This window comes from Mizuhopecten yessoensis, unplaced genomic scaffold, assembly GCF_002113885.1.
Source record: "Mizuhopecten yessoensis strain PY_sf001 unplaced genomic scaffold, ASM211388v2 scaffold2091, whole genome shotgun sequence".
Lineage (NCBI taxonomy): Eukaryota > Metazoa > Mollusca > Bivalvia > Pectinida > Pectinidae > Mizuhopecten > Mizuhopecten yessoensis.
In genome coordinates, this window is record NW_018404373.1 from 1,712,837 (window position 1) to 1,728,773 (window position 15,937).

At 36.3% G+C, this 15,937-nt stretch overlaps 1 protein-coding gene across 1 annotated transcript; it reads left to right on the forward strand.

Moving 5' to 3' along the window:
• Positions 1 to 164: 164 nt before the first annotated feature.
• On the forward strand, positions 165 to 15,477 carry LOC110445181 (phosphoglucomutase-1-like). The gene is made up of 9 exons (XM_021489656.1): positions 165 to 507; positions 2,600 to 2,762; positions 4,671 to 4,946; positions 5,758 to 5,948; positions 8,032 to 8,192; positions 9,714 to 9,965; positions 11,057 to 11,240; positions 13,151 to 13,285; positions 13,774 to 15,477. The coding sequence occupies exons 1-9, from the start codon at positions 262 to 264 to the stop codon at positions 13,861 to 13,863; spliced, it is 1,698 nt and encodes a 565-aa protein (XP_021345331.1). The 5' UTR covers positions 165 to 261; the 3' UTR covers positions 13,864 to 15,477.
• Positions 15,478 to 15,937: the final 460 nt, after the last annotated feature.

The window sequence follows — 15,937 nt, forward strand, 5'->3', positions numbered from 1 at the left end:
TGGTTAGAGTAAACATTTATCAGTAAGTTAATTTTAGAACTGGACAAAGAAACAAAGTAAAAGTAAAAAAAAATCACGTGATATTTGTGTTTTATTAAAAGTATAAGCAATTATTCCAAATATAATTGCTAAACGCATTCGTGATAATAAAGCCACGGGATCGAGGTTTGCTATGACGAGTTACTTCCCTTACCACTTCAAGGTTCCAGGGACGTGACATTGCTGCTCAAGGTTGTGTTGCAGACGAATTTCTGCCAAAACATGGCGTTAAAAGCAACTTCGGTGTCTACCTCACCGTTTGAGGATCAGAAGCCTGGGACAAGTGGATTAAGGAAAAGTGTTAAAGTATATCAACAACCCAATTACACCGAAAACTTTGTACAATGCACATTGTCAGGAGGTTTAAAGGAAAAGCTTGTCGGAAGCACTGTGGTAATCGGAGGCGACGGGCGATTTTATATGAAGGAAACGACCGTGAAGATTGTACAGATGTGTGCTGCTAATGGGGTAAAAATCACGGCTTATTTGAAGTGAAACATACATATAGTAACCTAATAGGCCTAGTCGTGCTTTAAACATCGACCACTTTCTAGGTTTCATACCTTTTCCATACGAATGACGTTTTGCTTAAGATTAAGTGAAAGCATAGTCGGCTTAACATTTACATTCCTTGGAGCACACAGGTAACTGCCACGAATTAAAAGAGGGATCTTATGTTTATTATACATGTATGTCTCCCTCTTTTTTTTGAGGTATATACCTAATTACCTATGCTGGGAGAAGGCAAAAGGCTGCTGTATCATTATTTTTTACCAGCAACATTTCTATGCAAGTTTGAAAAAAACCCATCAATATGTTCCAGATATATTTAGAACAATTTTGATCAATATGAATTTTATAAGGTTATATATTTGCCTTAAAGGGACATCACGTGAAGAGCCATATTTTTTTTCAATGAATGTTAGTTGTATGTGTTGTATGCACATCCACTTATGTTAATTATATTACCTTGATATTCCCATATTCATAGTCCGTTCCAAATGTCCAGTTTGACCACATGAATTGTTCTGGAAAGCCCTGTTAAAAATAGCGCCAATAACGTCACTTGACAGTTTTGAAAGGGGGCAGGTGACCGAGATGCATTTAGTTTCCAAAGGGGTCCCCAGAGAGGGGCCGTCGGGCACTGCAACTTCTTATCGCGCTATGAATCTGTGTTGTAACTTATTGAATCCACTTAGCAATAACTATTCATAATCAGAAGTTAATTGTACACATGCCAATATTCAATATTTAAATGAAGAAATATTTGTTGGAATCTCAGCATTATTTATAGACGTACCAGGAAATATCTATTACCTGAGTGTGACTGGTACAATTGAGTATAGGGCCAAACACCTTCCCTCAATCATGGGACAAATCTTTCTGTAAAAAGGAATATTCACGAGACGAATATATCCTTTTTCAAATGTTTTCATAAAGTGAATACATTCATTGACAAGTATAAAAAAGAGAAATGTTTGTGCTTTATTTTATTACAACTCAATGTATCTTCGACTGCTTTATGCTGTACTGTGGCGTCCATCGTCCGTCCATTACCTTTTTTTTTTTGAATGACTTCTTTTGAAGAACTGGAGGACCTAGGGTCATGACATTTAACCAGTAGGTAGATGGGATGGAGTGCTATACATTTTTCTCATTAAAATGACCTTGACTTATTTTCAAAGTCACAGGGGTCAAATAATGAGGTCAAAGGTCAACTTTAATTGCTAGTCGGGGTGGGGGGTCAAATGTCAACATGGGTAAGATTTAACAATCTTCTTCTCAAGTTCCATCGGGCCAAGGGTCATGATGTACCTTAGATGGAGTGCTATGAAGTTTCCTCATTAAAATGACCTTGACCTACTTTCAAGGTCACAGGGTTCAAAAATGTTAAAAACTTCAAACAACAATATCCTAAGAACCATTTGGACTAGAGTCATAATACTTAGGTATGTTATGTAGACCAGCTGTGTAAATAGTTTTCTTCATTACAGTAATGAGGTCAAAGGTCAACTTTAAGTGCTAGTCAGGGGTCAAATGTCAGCATGGGTTAAAAGCTTAAAAATCTAAATTTCACAATTTAAAACAACAATATCTTAAGAACCATTTAAGACATGTTAAAATGTCTTGTGTTCTAGTTACCAAATTTAGACTGAAGTTACCTATATGTCAGTTTCATGTGACAAAAGAAACAGGTGAGCGATAATTTGTGTGTAGGGCCTTTTGTTATGAAAAGCATACACACAAAATCTTTTCACTACTTCCTTCCTATTACAAAAATTGAAACACGTCGTGAAATTGAGGTCAGTCGAAAAAGAAAACATGATAAGCTGCTGACACTTTGTTGAGAAAAGATTTATGACAGGCAGTCCGCCGGTGCAACATTTATTCTGACTGACCAAAGTGCCCCCAAACTGCTTGGCCTTTCAGTTCGCCAGTGAGCACAACTCAAACAGGCAATGTTTGTATCTAAATTAAGGAACATTCATCAAATGGACTGTATATTTACATTTTAATTACCTTAAATGTGTATAGTAATTTTACGAATGTTGACTTTCAGGTGAAAAAGGTAATTGTTGGTGAGAACGGTTTGATGTCCACACCAGCATTGTCCTGTGTAATCAGAAAATATCAGACAGGTGGAGGAATTATTCTCACAGCCAGTCACAACCCTGGTGGTCCCGACGCAGATTTTGGTATCAAGTTCAACACTGCTAATGGAGGTTTGTTATTTTACCAGTTAATTTTGTGTTGGTCAGACATAGTTTACCTAAATTTTTAGCTCACCTGCCCAAAGGTGCAGCTTCCGTCATCCGTCTGACGTCAACTTTTTACTTTAAACAACTTAAGTTTCTTCTCCGTAACCAAACGTCCTAGGATGATGATATTTGGCCAGCAGCATGCTGGGATAAAGGGCTACCAAGTTTGTTGAAATGGATGATCTTCACCCATTTTCAAGGTCATGGGGGTAAAATATGTTAAAATCTTTTACCTTCTTCTGAATAACAAAGACGCCTATCATTTAACAACTTCTTCTGAATAACCAAGAGGCCTAGGGTATTGATATTTGGCCAGTAATATGCTGGGATGAAGGGCTTCCAAGTTTGTTCAAATGAATGACCTTGACTTATTCAAGGTCACTGGAGTCAAATATGTTTAAAACCTTTAAACAACTTCTCCTGAATGATCAAGAGGCCTAGGGTAATGATATTTGGACAGTAACTTGCTGAGATGAAGGGGTACGAAGTTTGTTCAAATGAATGTCCTTGACTTATATATTTATAAGTCAAGGACAATCATTTGAACAAACTTCGTATATATACAAGGTCTCAGGGATCAAATTTGTTTAAAGCTTTTAAACAACTTCTTCTGCATTACCAAGAGGCCAAGGGTGTTGATATTTTGCCAGTATGATGCTGGGATGAAGGGCTACCAATTTTTTTAAAATTATTGACCTTTGCCCATTTTCAAGGTCACAGGGGTGAACTATGTTAAAATCTGTTAATGACTTCTTCTGAATGACCAAGAAGGCGGGGTGATGATGTTTAGCCAGTGATATGCTGGGGTGAAGGGCTACCAAATCTGTTCAAATGAATGACCTTGAACTATATTCAAGGTCACAGGGGTCAAATATGTTGAAAACTGTTAACAACTTTCCATATAACCAAAAAGGATATTTGGCCAGTAGCATGCTGGGATGAAAAGTTACCAAGTTTGTTCAATTGAATGACCTTCGTTAATTTTCATGGTCACCTGCAGGGTCAAATTTGTTGAAAATATTTCAACAATTTTTGAATAAGCAAAAGGTTCAGGGTAATGATAATTGGCCAGAAGCATGCTGGGATGAAAGGCTATAAAGTCTGTTCAACTTAATGTCCTTGTTGTTTAATAAAGTGTTTGCAAAACCAAATGCTTGCAAAACCTAAGCATTGATTTACAGTGAAGTTTGGTATTAATGGGAAGCAAAATGTCAAACAGCACTGGTGTTCAAACTACCATGCCCCAGAGCTCAGGAATTAAAATAACAGGAAGTGTACTCACCAACTAGTGAAATAACACCTCTGTTGCTAATGGACAGCCTGGGAGTTGATAAATAGGGTTATTTGTGATAAGTGTTTTCCTGTTTAAACTGAACTGTTTTATTCATCCAGAAACCTGTATGAATCCAGATATTTCCTGTCTAATTAAAGCTGAACTGTTTTTCACTTGGAAACCTGTTTGAAACTAGTTATTTTCCTATCTAATCTGAACCTGTTCATTATCCAGAACCATGTATGAACCCAAGGATTTTCCTGTCTAAGTTAAATCCAAATGGTAGTGGGAATTGGGTAAAACTGACAGATATCATTTAAAAAGGCCCTGAACCCTGTTAGATATGTTTCGATTGATATATATAAAAATTGATTGAAATATTATGAAATATGTAGTTTATATATGATAAAATGAATAACTCAAAACTCTGTACTGTCCCATCTGAGTTTAATAAAGCTCATTGATGCTTGTATCACATACATCAAATGCAATTGGAATGAGTTTAAGATGCTACTCTTTCCTCTTTTATGTAGATCTATGTAATGAAAACAAAGTATATTCCATATACATGTAATGAATTTTTATGTTTTATGTTTTAGGCCCAGCCCCAGAGAATGTAACGAATGCTATTTTTGAGCTTACAACGACAATATCAGAATACAAGACCTGCCCTGACCTGCAGCCTGTTATTTCTGTCATTGGATCCACAAAATATGAGGTTGAAGGTCGTCCCTTCACTGTAGAGGTCATTGACTCTGTTGCTGACTATGCTATGTATATGCAGGAGATCTTTGATTTTGGTGCTATTCGTAACTTACTCTCTGGATCAGATGGCAAGCCATCCCTCAAAATTCTGCTAAATGCCATGCATGGAGGTATGTATTTGGGGAAAAAGTCACAATGGTATAAATACCTACAAATAAAAAAAAAATGTGTTCAAATTATTTTCAGCACTGTTCTAGAGTTTATGTCAAATGTAGATGTATCTTCTATTATAGGAATTGTTAATTATGCCCCTGTCATAAAATGGGGGGGCATATAGTGTTGCCCATGTCCATCCCGTCCCGTCCATGAGCAGGGTCATTTATGTCTTACAGACATTTTCTAGTTTTTATGTTTTCCAGAAGAATAAAGGACTTACATAGGCAGAGGAATAAGTTATCATTTCAAAATACAGTCACCAACATAATCAAAATTCTTTAAAAGATTGAACTTGATTTTGACATTAATTAGAATTCTAAGGTGCGAGATACTGTAAGTGTAACTGTATTTGTGTGTCCTTTAATTTCATGTATCAGCAATAAATTTTAATTTATATGTTTTTTGATTTAGGGATATACTGTGCATGTCCTGCATTAAACCCTTCGGACCAACACATATCTGTCTCTAAGTTGGGGAAGGACATATGACATGACAATGAAATATTCTTTATTGGCATTTCTTCTGAACTTCAGTAGTAATGGGTGGGCTTACTGCTGGGTAACAATGATAGTTATCTCTGATGCAAGGATTCAATATTTAGCACTTATCAAACATTTTAATAATTAGCTTAAATGTAAAAACAGCTGAAATAAGTAAGTTTTCAGTATGAAGACTAAATGAGGAATAATTAAACAATGTTAATTACTGTATTAAAAAAGTTCCAGAGATCTATTTTTTTTGTGTATACTTATTTGTGTGTTGCAGTGATGGGTCCCTATATCACTAAGATTGTATGTGGAGAGCTGGGAGCCCCGGCAGACAGTGCTGTCAACTGTGTGCCCCTTACCGATTTTGGAGGTCACCATCCTGACCCTAACTTGACTTATGCAGCTGACCTTGTTACAGAGTTGAAGAAAGGTCAGCATGGATTTGGAGCTGCTTTTGATGGTGATGGGGTGGGTACATGTATTCATTATGTTCAAATCATTTTAAATAGAAATTTTGAGTTAGGTTGGTGGGCCTTCCCTGGCCTTACTTTATTTTGGATCAGACCTTTTGTATTTCACCTGCCCTTGCTGAACTACCTTCCGAGGTTCACAACCAAGCTCAAAGTTCCACTCCAAATACTTTAAACAAACCAAATCAAAAAACTTATCATGCGAGTTTCACTTCCATCACTATCTACTATTTTACATAATCTCAAATCTGTCCTTCACAGGACAATGCCTATCCTCACTTTATCTCATGCTGCATCTGACCTGTCCATCAAAAGACATTGTTTACCAGATTAAAGGATTTAATCTCAGATGTACCTGTAACCAAAGCGCTGCCCTCTGTTCTGAGTATTTATACTGATGTTTGCTGTGACATACAGATGGTTCTATTCTTGGCTCATTTTATTTCACAAAGTATCATGGTTTATATATTGATAACTCTCACCTCTGGCAATGTTGCCACTCATTATCAGCTAGAGGTCACACAACTGATGATTACATGTACAGCACACAATAGAGATATGGGTATATTGATAACTAATATCTTGGTGTACTAATGTGGCTTAAAATATTACCATATTTGTTTAAAGTAATTATATTCAGGAAGTGTGTAGCATACTTTTCAAAAATATTTCATCAGGTTGGTAAATACATTTTGTGTGCATATTCATATAGCACAACCAGTGAGATATTTATATGTGATGTTTCATTGACTATAATGATATGGACTCTGTCAGGTTCATCAGCTTTGATGAAGGTGACAGAGTCCATCACAGCATTGTTCCACGCTACCTTGTCGATTGTGTAGTGGACTGTGATATAAATAGTACTGTAGGTAGCTTACATCCCAGCATTGTTCCACACTATCTTGTGGAGTGTGTAATGGACTGTGATATAAATAGAACTGTAGGGAGCTTACATCACAGCATTGTTCCACACTATTTTGCGGATTGTGTAGTGGACTGTGAAATAAATAGCACTGTAGGTAGGTGACATCACAGCATTGTTTCACACTATCTTGTGGATTGTGGAGTGGACTGTGATATAAATAGAACTGTAGGGAGCTTACATCACAGCATTGTTCCACACTATCTTGTGGATGGTGTAATGGACTGTGATATAAATAGTACTCTAGGTAGCTGACATCACAGCATAGTTCCACACTATCTTGTGGATTGTGGAGTGGACTGTGATATAAATAGTACTCTAGGTAGCTGACATCACAGCATAGTTCCACACTATCTTGTGGATGGTGTAATGGACTGTGATATAAATAGTACTCTAGGTAGCTGACATCACAGCATTATTCCACACTATCTTGTGGATTGTGTCATGGACTGTGATATAAATAGTACTCTAGGTAGCTGACATCACAGCATAGTTCCACACTATCTTGTGGATTGTGTCATGGACTGTGATATAAATAGTACTCTAGGTAGCTGACATCACAGCATAGTTCCACACTATCTTGTGGATTGTGTAGTGGACTGTGATATAAATAGTACTGTAGGTAGGTGAAATGTAATACATGTATCAGGAACTGTTTGCTTTAGGCTTTGTCATCAGACAATGAAATGTATAGAGCAAGGAACATGTTGTGTTTGGTGCAGAAAATGAAACAAATCAGACTCTTCAAGACACATACATGTACATAACATAAAGTCTGCAAACAAATATATGGTGCCCTGATTTTTCTTGATGAATTTTGCCATCAGTTTTTTCTAGCTGAGCCAAGAAATACCGTAAACATACTTAAGTGCACTGAAATTTTACAACATTATCAAATTTTAACATATATGGCAATGGTGAATTCTTGTGCACACAGTATAATGATTTCTTCAATAGAAAACCATATGCAGAAATTTCAATGGTTGCAGTCATAATTTAGTACAATATTCAAAGCATGAAAAGTGTTTAAATGAGATCACCACTAAAATATACATGTATGTTTACAGGATGTCATATTTGTGATATCCATGTTTCTTGTGAGTTGAAAAGGTATTTTTTGTATTTTAAGATGAAATGATAATACTTTATTTTCTAGGACAGGAACATGATTCTTGGGAAAGAAGCTTTCTTTGTAACCCCATCTGACTCTCTGGCTGTACTGGCCAACAACCTCAACTATATTCCCTACTTCAGAAAGGAGGGTCGCGACAAGAAAGGGTTTGCTCGCAGCATGCCCACCAGTGGTGCTGTAGACAGGTCAGTCACCAGCCTTCAGATATCTGACAGAGAAAGTATAGATTTGTTAAAAGGGGGGCTATATAGAACATTTGGTTTTGCTCCAGCTAATTCACGATACAGTTATAGGGTCAGATTCTGCAGATGGAAGAATGTGGTTGTGTTCTTTAGCAAGACACTCCATCCTTGTGGCTCAACTCCACTGACTTGACTTGCAGTACATGGTATGGGTTGGGTATGATGATTTCTGAGCTGTAAAGTTAAGAGATGTGCACTAAGAAAAGATAATAGTTCAATAACTGTTAGAAATACTGACCTATAACAAGTAGATCACCTCTACAGTCTCCAGCACACTCATGCACACCTGTTAGAAATACTGACCTATAACAAGTAGATCACCTCTACAGTCTCCAGCACACTCATGCACACCTGACATATATAGAGGTACAAAACAGTATCGTGTGTTATTATAAGCTGTACATGAATGATGCTGTTCCCTCACTATCCTGATTGTGTTGAATTAATATCGCTGTTACATTATGTATCTCTTAAATGTTAAGCCACATAGGAGTTATTTCCTTGAGAGAAGATAAGGCCCTATACACATTTTATGTAATACAGTGTAATAACAATGTTCTACCCAGCTATCAAAAGTCTAATTATATTGTAATGTAATGTTATACAGTGTAATAACAATGTTCTACCCCAGCTATCAAGAGTCTAATTATATTGTAATGTAATGTAATACAGTGTAATAACAATGTTCTACCCACGCTATCAAAAGTCTAATTATATTGTAATGTAATGTTATACAGTGTAATAACAATGTTCTACCCAGCTATCAAAAGTCTAATTATATTGTAATGTAATGTAATACAGTGTAATATCAGTGTTCTACCCCAGCTATCAAAAGTCTAATTATATTGTAATGTAATGTAATACAGTGTAATAACAATGTTCTACCCCAGCTATCAAAAGTCTAATTATATTGTAATGTAATACAATGTAATAACAATGTTCTACCCCAGCTATCAAAAGTCTAATTATATTGTAATGTAATACAATGTAATAACAATGTTCTACCCCAGCTATCAAAAGTCTAATTATATTGTAATGCTGTATACCAGAAACCTTCCCCCAATCAAACTTTAACCCTTTGCTGATAAAACTCATGTTTGCCGAGTGTCAATTTCAACATCCACATGTAATTACCATATTGTATGTTGTGAACTTATATTCGCTGTCATGAAAAATTTCGCCCCCATTTGGGAGGGCGAAAAAGGTGAAAGTTAAACTGCGGTGACAATTTCCTAGTATACAACATTGGTTTAAATATAATGAAACACAAAGAAAAACAGTTTAGTATAACTAAGCTGAAGCGGCTTTCGTTAATTGATTTTTCCAACATTTTTTTCAAACAGGTGAAATATTCCAAAAGAATGTATGTAAGTGTATTTCTTCAATTCAGGGACTGTATTGATTAGCTTTATTTGTTAACACATGTCTTAAATGTAGACATCTTATCCAAATGTTACACATTAGGGTGGCTGAGAAGAATGGTGTGGAGTGCTTTGAGGTGCCCACTGGCTGGAAGTTCTTCGGTAATCTGATGGATGCAGGTCGTCTGACTCTCTGTGGGGAAGAAAGTTTTGGAACTGGGTCTGACCACATTCGGGAAAAGGATGGACTGTGGGCTGTGCTCGCCTGGCTCTCCATCCTAGCAGAGAAAAAATGTAGTGTGGAGGATATTCTCATGGACCACTGGAAACAGTATGGCAGAAACTTCTACACCAGGTTAGGTTTGTCTTAATCATGTTAAATTTGTATTTCTAGCTGACCTGGCCTGATTGGTTGATGGGGGGGGGGCAAAAAAAGGGAAATAGCGTTCATCTTTTAAAAGTTAACTCCTTAAGTATACGTAAAGATGATCCTTGATACTCCAAGGGTTTCACTGATTTATGCTCTATGCACCACTGGAATATGACGTGCAAAAGTTAAGGCACTACGAAAGCTATTTGATTGGTCTCTGGTTAAAAATATCTGACCAATCGCTAGGCTGATACCTGTCCTTTGAAGATTCAGAAGCAATACCCAACTTCAAAGCTGGTCAATTTTACCATAACGTTTCCATGCTATTCTTTTGATGTACATCAAAGGATCAAAGTAGTCTACTTGTCTCATCCACGCAGATGACCATACCGAGCATTCAGTTTAGTCATGACATATACCAGGGTTGCAGAGAATGAACAATTGAGCATAACCTCTGGAGTAACGAGGATGCCGGTTAAAGGGATTTTGACATAGCTGCTATGGAGCATTACTGGACTAAAGGAACTCAATTTTATATAAACTAAGGGTATGGGAGGGGTTTGGTCCAAAAGGAGTATATGTTGATGTATAAAAGACTACTAACTTAAAGATGAAGGATTTGGAGATTTTTTACCTTATTTGGTATAGTGTTCCTCTGTAAATAAAATTCAACCTCAATGAAAAGTGTGTTCCCAGAGTGGATTGGCAGGGCCCGGGCCAAATAGGAAAAACAGAGATAGTCCAAGGGAGTTACGGGTAAATGCTGTGTTAAATGATGGGTATGACCTCCCGAGGGTTGGCATGGAACATTCCTGGGGCTAGGATAATGGAATTCAATATATTAATGAAGGGACCTTGATGATGACTCCCTTGTGGCAAAAAAACTTAAATTGGGGTTATCTGTTTTAAGGGATTTGATCTTATTTAGCATGGAACATTATAAGACCAATGTTACATCTGAGATTGATCAATTTCCTATTTATCGAAATTTCCTTATATGGCTTCCATGAACTTGGAATAACAAAGATTTTATGGAAGTTGTTGTGTTCCAACCTTTTAATTAATGTGTTTGTTAGGTATGACTATGAGAACTGTGAGTCTGCTCCGGCAAAAAAGATGATGGACAACCTGAACACACTTATAGAGGAGGGGACCCTTGTAGGGGCCACTCACAATGTGGGGGGCAAGACTTACAAGGTGGCCACCATGGACAACTTTGGTTACACAGACCCTATTGATGGCAGCATCAGTAAGAACCAGGTATGGCTGTAGCTAGATGGAGAACTAGGTACTTACATGATGTTAAATGATGGCAGCATCAGTAAGAATCAGGTATGGCTGTAGCTAGATGTGAGAACTAGGTACTTACATGATGTTAAATGATGGCAGCATCAGTAAGAATCAGGTATGGCTGTATCTAGATGTGAGAACTAGGTACTTACATAATGTTAAATGATGGCAGCATCAGTACGAACCAGGTATGGCTGTAGCTAGATTGAGAACTAGGTACTTACATGATGTTAAACGATGGCAGCATCAGTAAGAACCAGGGATGGCTGTAGCTAGATGGAGAACTAGGAACTTACATGATGTTAAATGATGGCAGCATCAGTAAGAACCAGGTATGGCTGTAGCTAGATGTGAGAACTAGGTACACGTACTTACATGATGTTAAATGATGGCAGCATCAGTAAGATCCAGGTATGGTCTGTAGCTAGATGTAAGGACTAGGTACTTACATAATTGATGTTAAATGATGGCAGCATCAGTAAGAACCAGGTATGGCTGTAGCTAGAAGTGAGAACTAGGTACTTACATAATGTTAAATGATGGCAGCATCAGTAAGAACCAGGTATGGTCTGTAGCTAGATGGAGAACTAGGTACTTACATGATGTTAAATGATGGAAGCATCAGTAAGAACTAGGTATGGGTGTAACTAGAGGTGAGAACTAGGTACTTGCATGATGTTAAATGATTGCAGAATCAGTAAGATCCAGTTATGGTCTGTAGCTAAATGTAAGAACTAGTTACTTACATGATGTTAAATGATGGCAGCAACAGTAAGAACCAGGTATGGCTGTAGCTAGATGGAGAACTAGGTACTTACATGATGTTAAATGATGGCAGCATCAGTAAGAACTAGGTATGGGTGTAACTAGATGTGAGAACTAGGTACTTGCATGATGTTAAATGATGGCAGCATCAGTAAGATCCAGTTATGGTCTGTAGCTAAATGTAAGAACTAGGTACTTACATGATGTTAAATGATGGCAGCATCAGTAAGAACCAGGTATGGCTGTAGCTAGAAGTGAGAGCTAGGTACTTACATGATGTTAAAATACCCCAATGTTTGTTGGTACATATAGTAATAAGTACTAGGTAGGTTTGTACAGGAGGCAATAATCAGGGTTGCATTTAGTATGGAAAATGTTATTGGGATATACATATGTAAATAATATGCCATTCAAATTGTTTACGGGCTCGCAGTGAGTACTAATTGTTGTTAATCTGCATTGATGAAGTCTGTTTCTTTATTTGAACAAAGTGTTTTTACAGTCAAACACATTTTAATACGATAAGTTTAATCGAAGTAATTATGACCGAGCGTAAGCTGCTCTATGAGAACGATGTTTACCTTAGCACTGCGTCTAATATGTATCAAATAATTAAAGAATATATGATCGACTTGTGAATCTTAAGAAACTTCGAGGTAAGCGATATTTTTATGTAGGATTACCGATATTTCACTTCGAGATATCTGAGTTATTCGAGTTTTCAGAGTTCGAACTATCAGAGTTTTTATTACTAAGATTAAGAAGAGTTTTGGCCGGGACCGATGAAACACTTCGAGTTAAACGGGGTCTTCGAGTTAAACGAGTTCGAGATAACGAGGTTCGACTGTATTCCAAATCAGGCATATCTTAAAATACTAATAGAACATACATGTTTTGTTGCTAATTAACGGACTGTACATCAGTATTGTAAATTGTCCTATTTATAGAGGCAAGCAGCCCCTTTCAAAGTGTGCCAACTAAGCAATAGACGTTGGATGTTTGACTAAGTACCTGTTTGGAACAAACTTACATTTTTTTAGTTATTGACTTTTATTAAGGTGAAGTTATTGAGTTAACTAGATCTTTTTTCATCAAATGACTATTTGAATTTGCAGGGAGTGAGAATACTGTTTGCTGATGGCTCACGAATCATATTCCGCCTGAGTGGCACTGGTAGTAGTGGTGCCACCATCAGGATGTACATAGAGGGATACGAATCGGACAATACCACTTTTGCTAAAGACCCTCAGGTGAGTAGTTTTCCTTCATATCCTACTGTTCTAAAAGACTGCATGATATATGTACCTGTTAACCGTAAAATTTCAGAAATATTTTTGTATAAAGCCAAGCAAATATTTTGATGGGACAAATTATGGTAGGGGAGCATTCATCCATAGATGATAGGTGATTGGCTTTAATATCATTCGACTTTGATGAAACTTTGTACGCAGGTATAATATACTAAGATTGAATGTAAATTCGAAGTTAAGCACAATCTACATATATTTAGCATACTGCACTTTGATTTTGGCACAATAACTAGGTTAAATGTGACCGAATTCTGATGAAACTAGGTCAATATTTATGCTCTTGAAACACATGTGCTTAACTTCCTTCATACTGGATCAGTCAAAGAAATGTCTAAATGTCTCGACTCCAAACATATTTAACAGTAGCTGAGATAATTAAATATTCTGATATGCTGTAAACTAATTTTGATCATTTTTCTTTTTGCCAGGATGTGCTCAAACCTTTGATAGAAATTGCTTTACAAATTTCACAGCTTAGGGAGTTGACTGGAAGAGACAAGCCCACAGTCATCACATAAAGATCATGCTAATATAGAAAACTGTATAGACTTTATAAAGTCCCCGTAAAACACCAAAGCTGTATATCATTAAAATGTCTGGCTGTATCCCTCATCACTAATGCCCTTTGTATAATTTCTTTAAATAACAACTACATCTAATATGTCATATCTGTTTGTTATGTTATATCATGAAACATAGTCCCATTATGATTTTATCTTATTTAGCTTTTATATTGCATTAGTTGTTAACTTTTTAATGATTAAATACAATGTATCTCTGATGCAAGACAAAAATAATGTTAAGGGAGCTAACTCCTGTGAGCTTAAGGAGAAATTAAGTACTACAGCCTTTTTGGAAATTATTGATGGCATGTAGCAATCACATCTTATCTATGTCAGAAAAATCAGGAAATAGCCATGAAGTAAAATTACAATGAGTAAAATTAGATAGTAATTGAGATGATATACTAGTATGTGTTATTGCAGAAATAGTTAATATATAATTATTGCCAGCAGAATTTTAATTGTAGTAAATTCTCTCTTTTTTTCCCATGGCTGCTTTTGTAAGGCAGTGATAGCATATAGAATTGGTTTTGAGTGAAAATTAAGAAAAAGGACAATGTGACTATGATGATCTCTAATTTACAACATTGCATTTTGCTTTTGAAAATAATTTTCTACCACATCTACATATGTAAGATATACATGTGCTATGGCTATCCGATGCCTGGGTAAGAGATGGGAGAAGACAGTTCAATCTTTCTTTAAGTATGGAGGCTATAACAATTCTTCCCTTTTGTGTAGAATTTGAGATCAGGACATCTGCAAGCCTATACTTTCACCCTAATTTTACTTGATCTGGTAACCCCCATACCTAAGAAATGATAAATTGTATTAGTTTAGATAAAATGTATATTCATACTCATTGAAAAGTATTTTTTTATAAATATAGATATCAAGTCTTATGTCCCTACAGAGTTACGACCCTTTGTTTATTTCCTTTGTTTATTTATCATACTGATGTTTTGGTGGCGATTATATGGATTGCTTGAAATGCTTTGCGTGTTTATTTTATCTTGCAATCTGCATATGGCAAATATGGTATTTGTTTTTTATGTGATATCTTTATAGTTGTTAAGTTTTACAGACTCAGCTGTTGATATAAGAATGATATTAAAAGGTACCTGTATACTACTGGGTACATCATGTACTTCCTCCGTCGTTTCTATTTGATCGTGGATGGTAATGACAGGTTAACATGTTGTAACAGGCAATTGTTATTTTGTTGACACCAATGTATAAAACTACATGTGTTCAGATATCAATTTGTATTTTTTGCCTGGCATTTAATTTGGTGCAAAAACGTACATAAAGTTGATATGTCTACAAATTTATTGTTTTTGTTTACAACAACTAGTGCTAATTTATTGAAGAAAAAAAATCAACGTTCTTTAAGTGGTTAATGCTTCACTGTTTTATTGACCTGGTACGAAAAAGTATGATTATAGATGTGGTGCAAAATTATGTATAAATTTGATTTGTCTGCAATAGGTGCTCATTAATTGAAGCAGAAAAGCAATGTTCTAGTCGCTTATACCTGTGGGTAGTTATGTAATCACCTGGTCTAACAGTATACCTGAGGGTAGTTATGTAACCACCTGGTCTAACAGTATAGTTGTGGGTAGTTATGTAATAACCTGGTCTAACAGTATGCCAAGGGTAGTTATGTAACCACCTGGTCTAACAGTATGCCAAGGGTAGTTATGGAATCACCTGGTCTAACAGTATACCAAGGGTAGTTATGTAATCACCTGGTCTAACAGTATACTTGTGGGTAGTTATGTAATCACCTGGTCTAACAGTAAACCAAGGGTAGTTATGTAATCACCTGATCTAACAGTATACCTGTGGGTAGTTATGGAATCACCTGGTCTAACAGTAAACCAAGGGTAGTTATGTAATCACCTTATCTAACAGTATACCTGTGGGTAGTTATGTAATCTCCTGGTCTAACAGTATACTTGTGGGTAGTTATGTAATCACCGGGTCTAACAGTATACCTGTGGGTAGTTATGTAACCACCTGGTCTAAC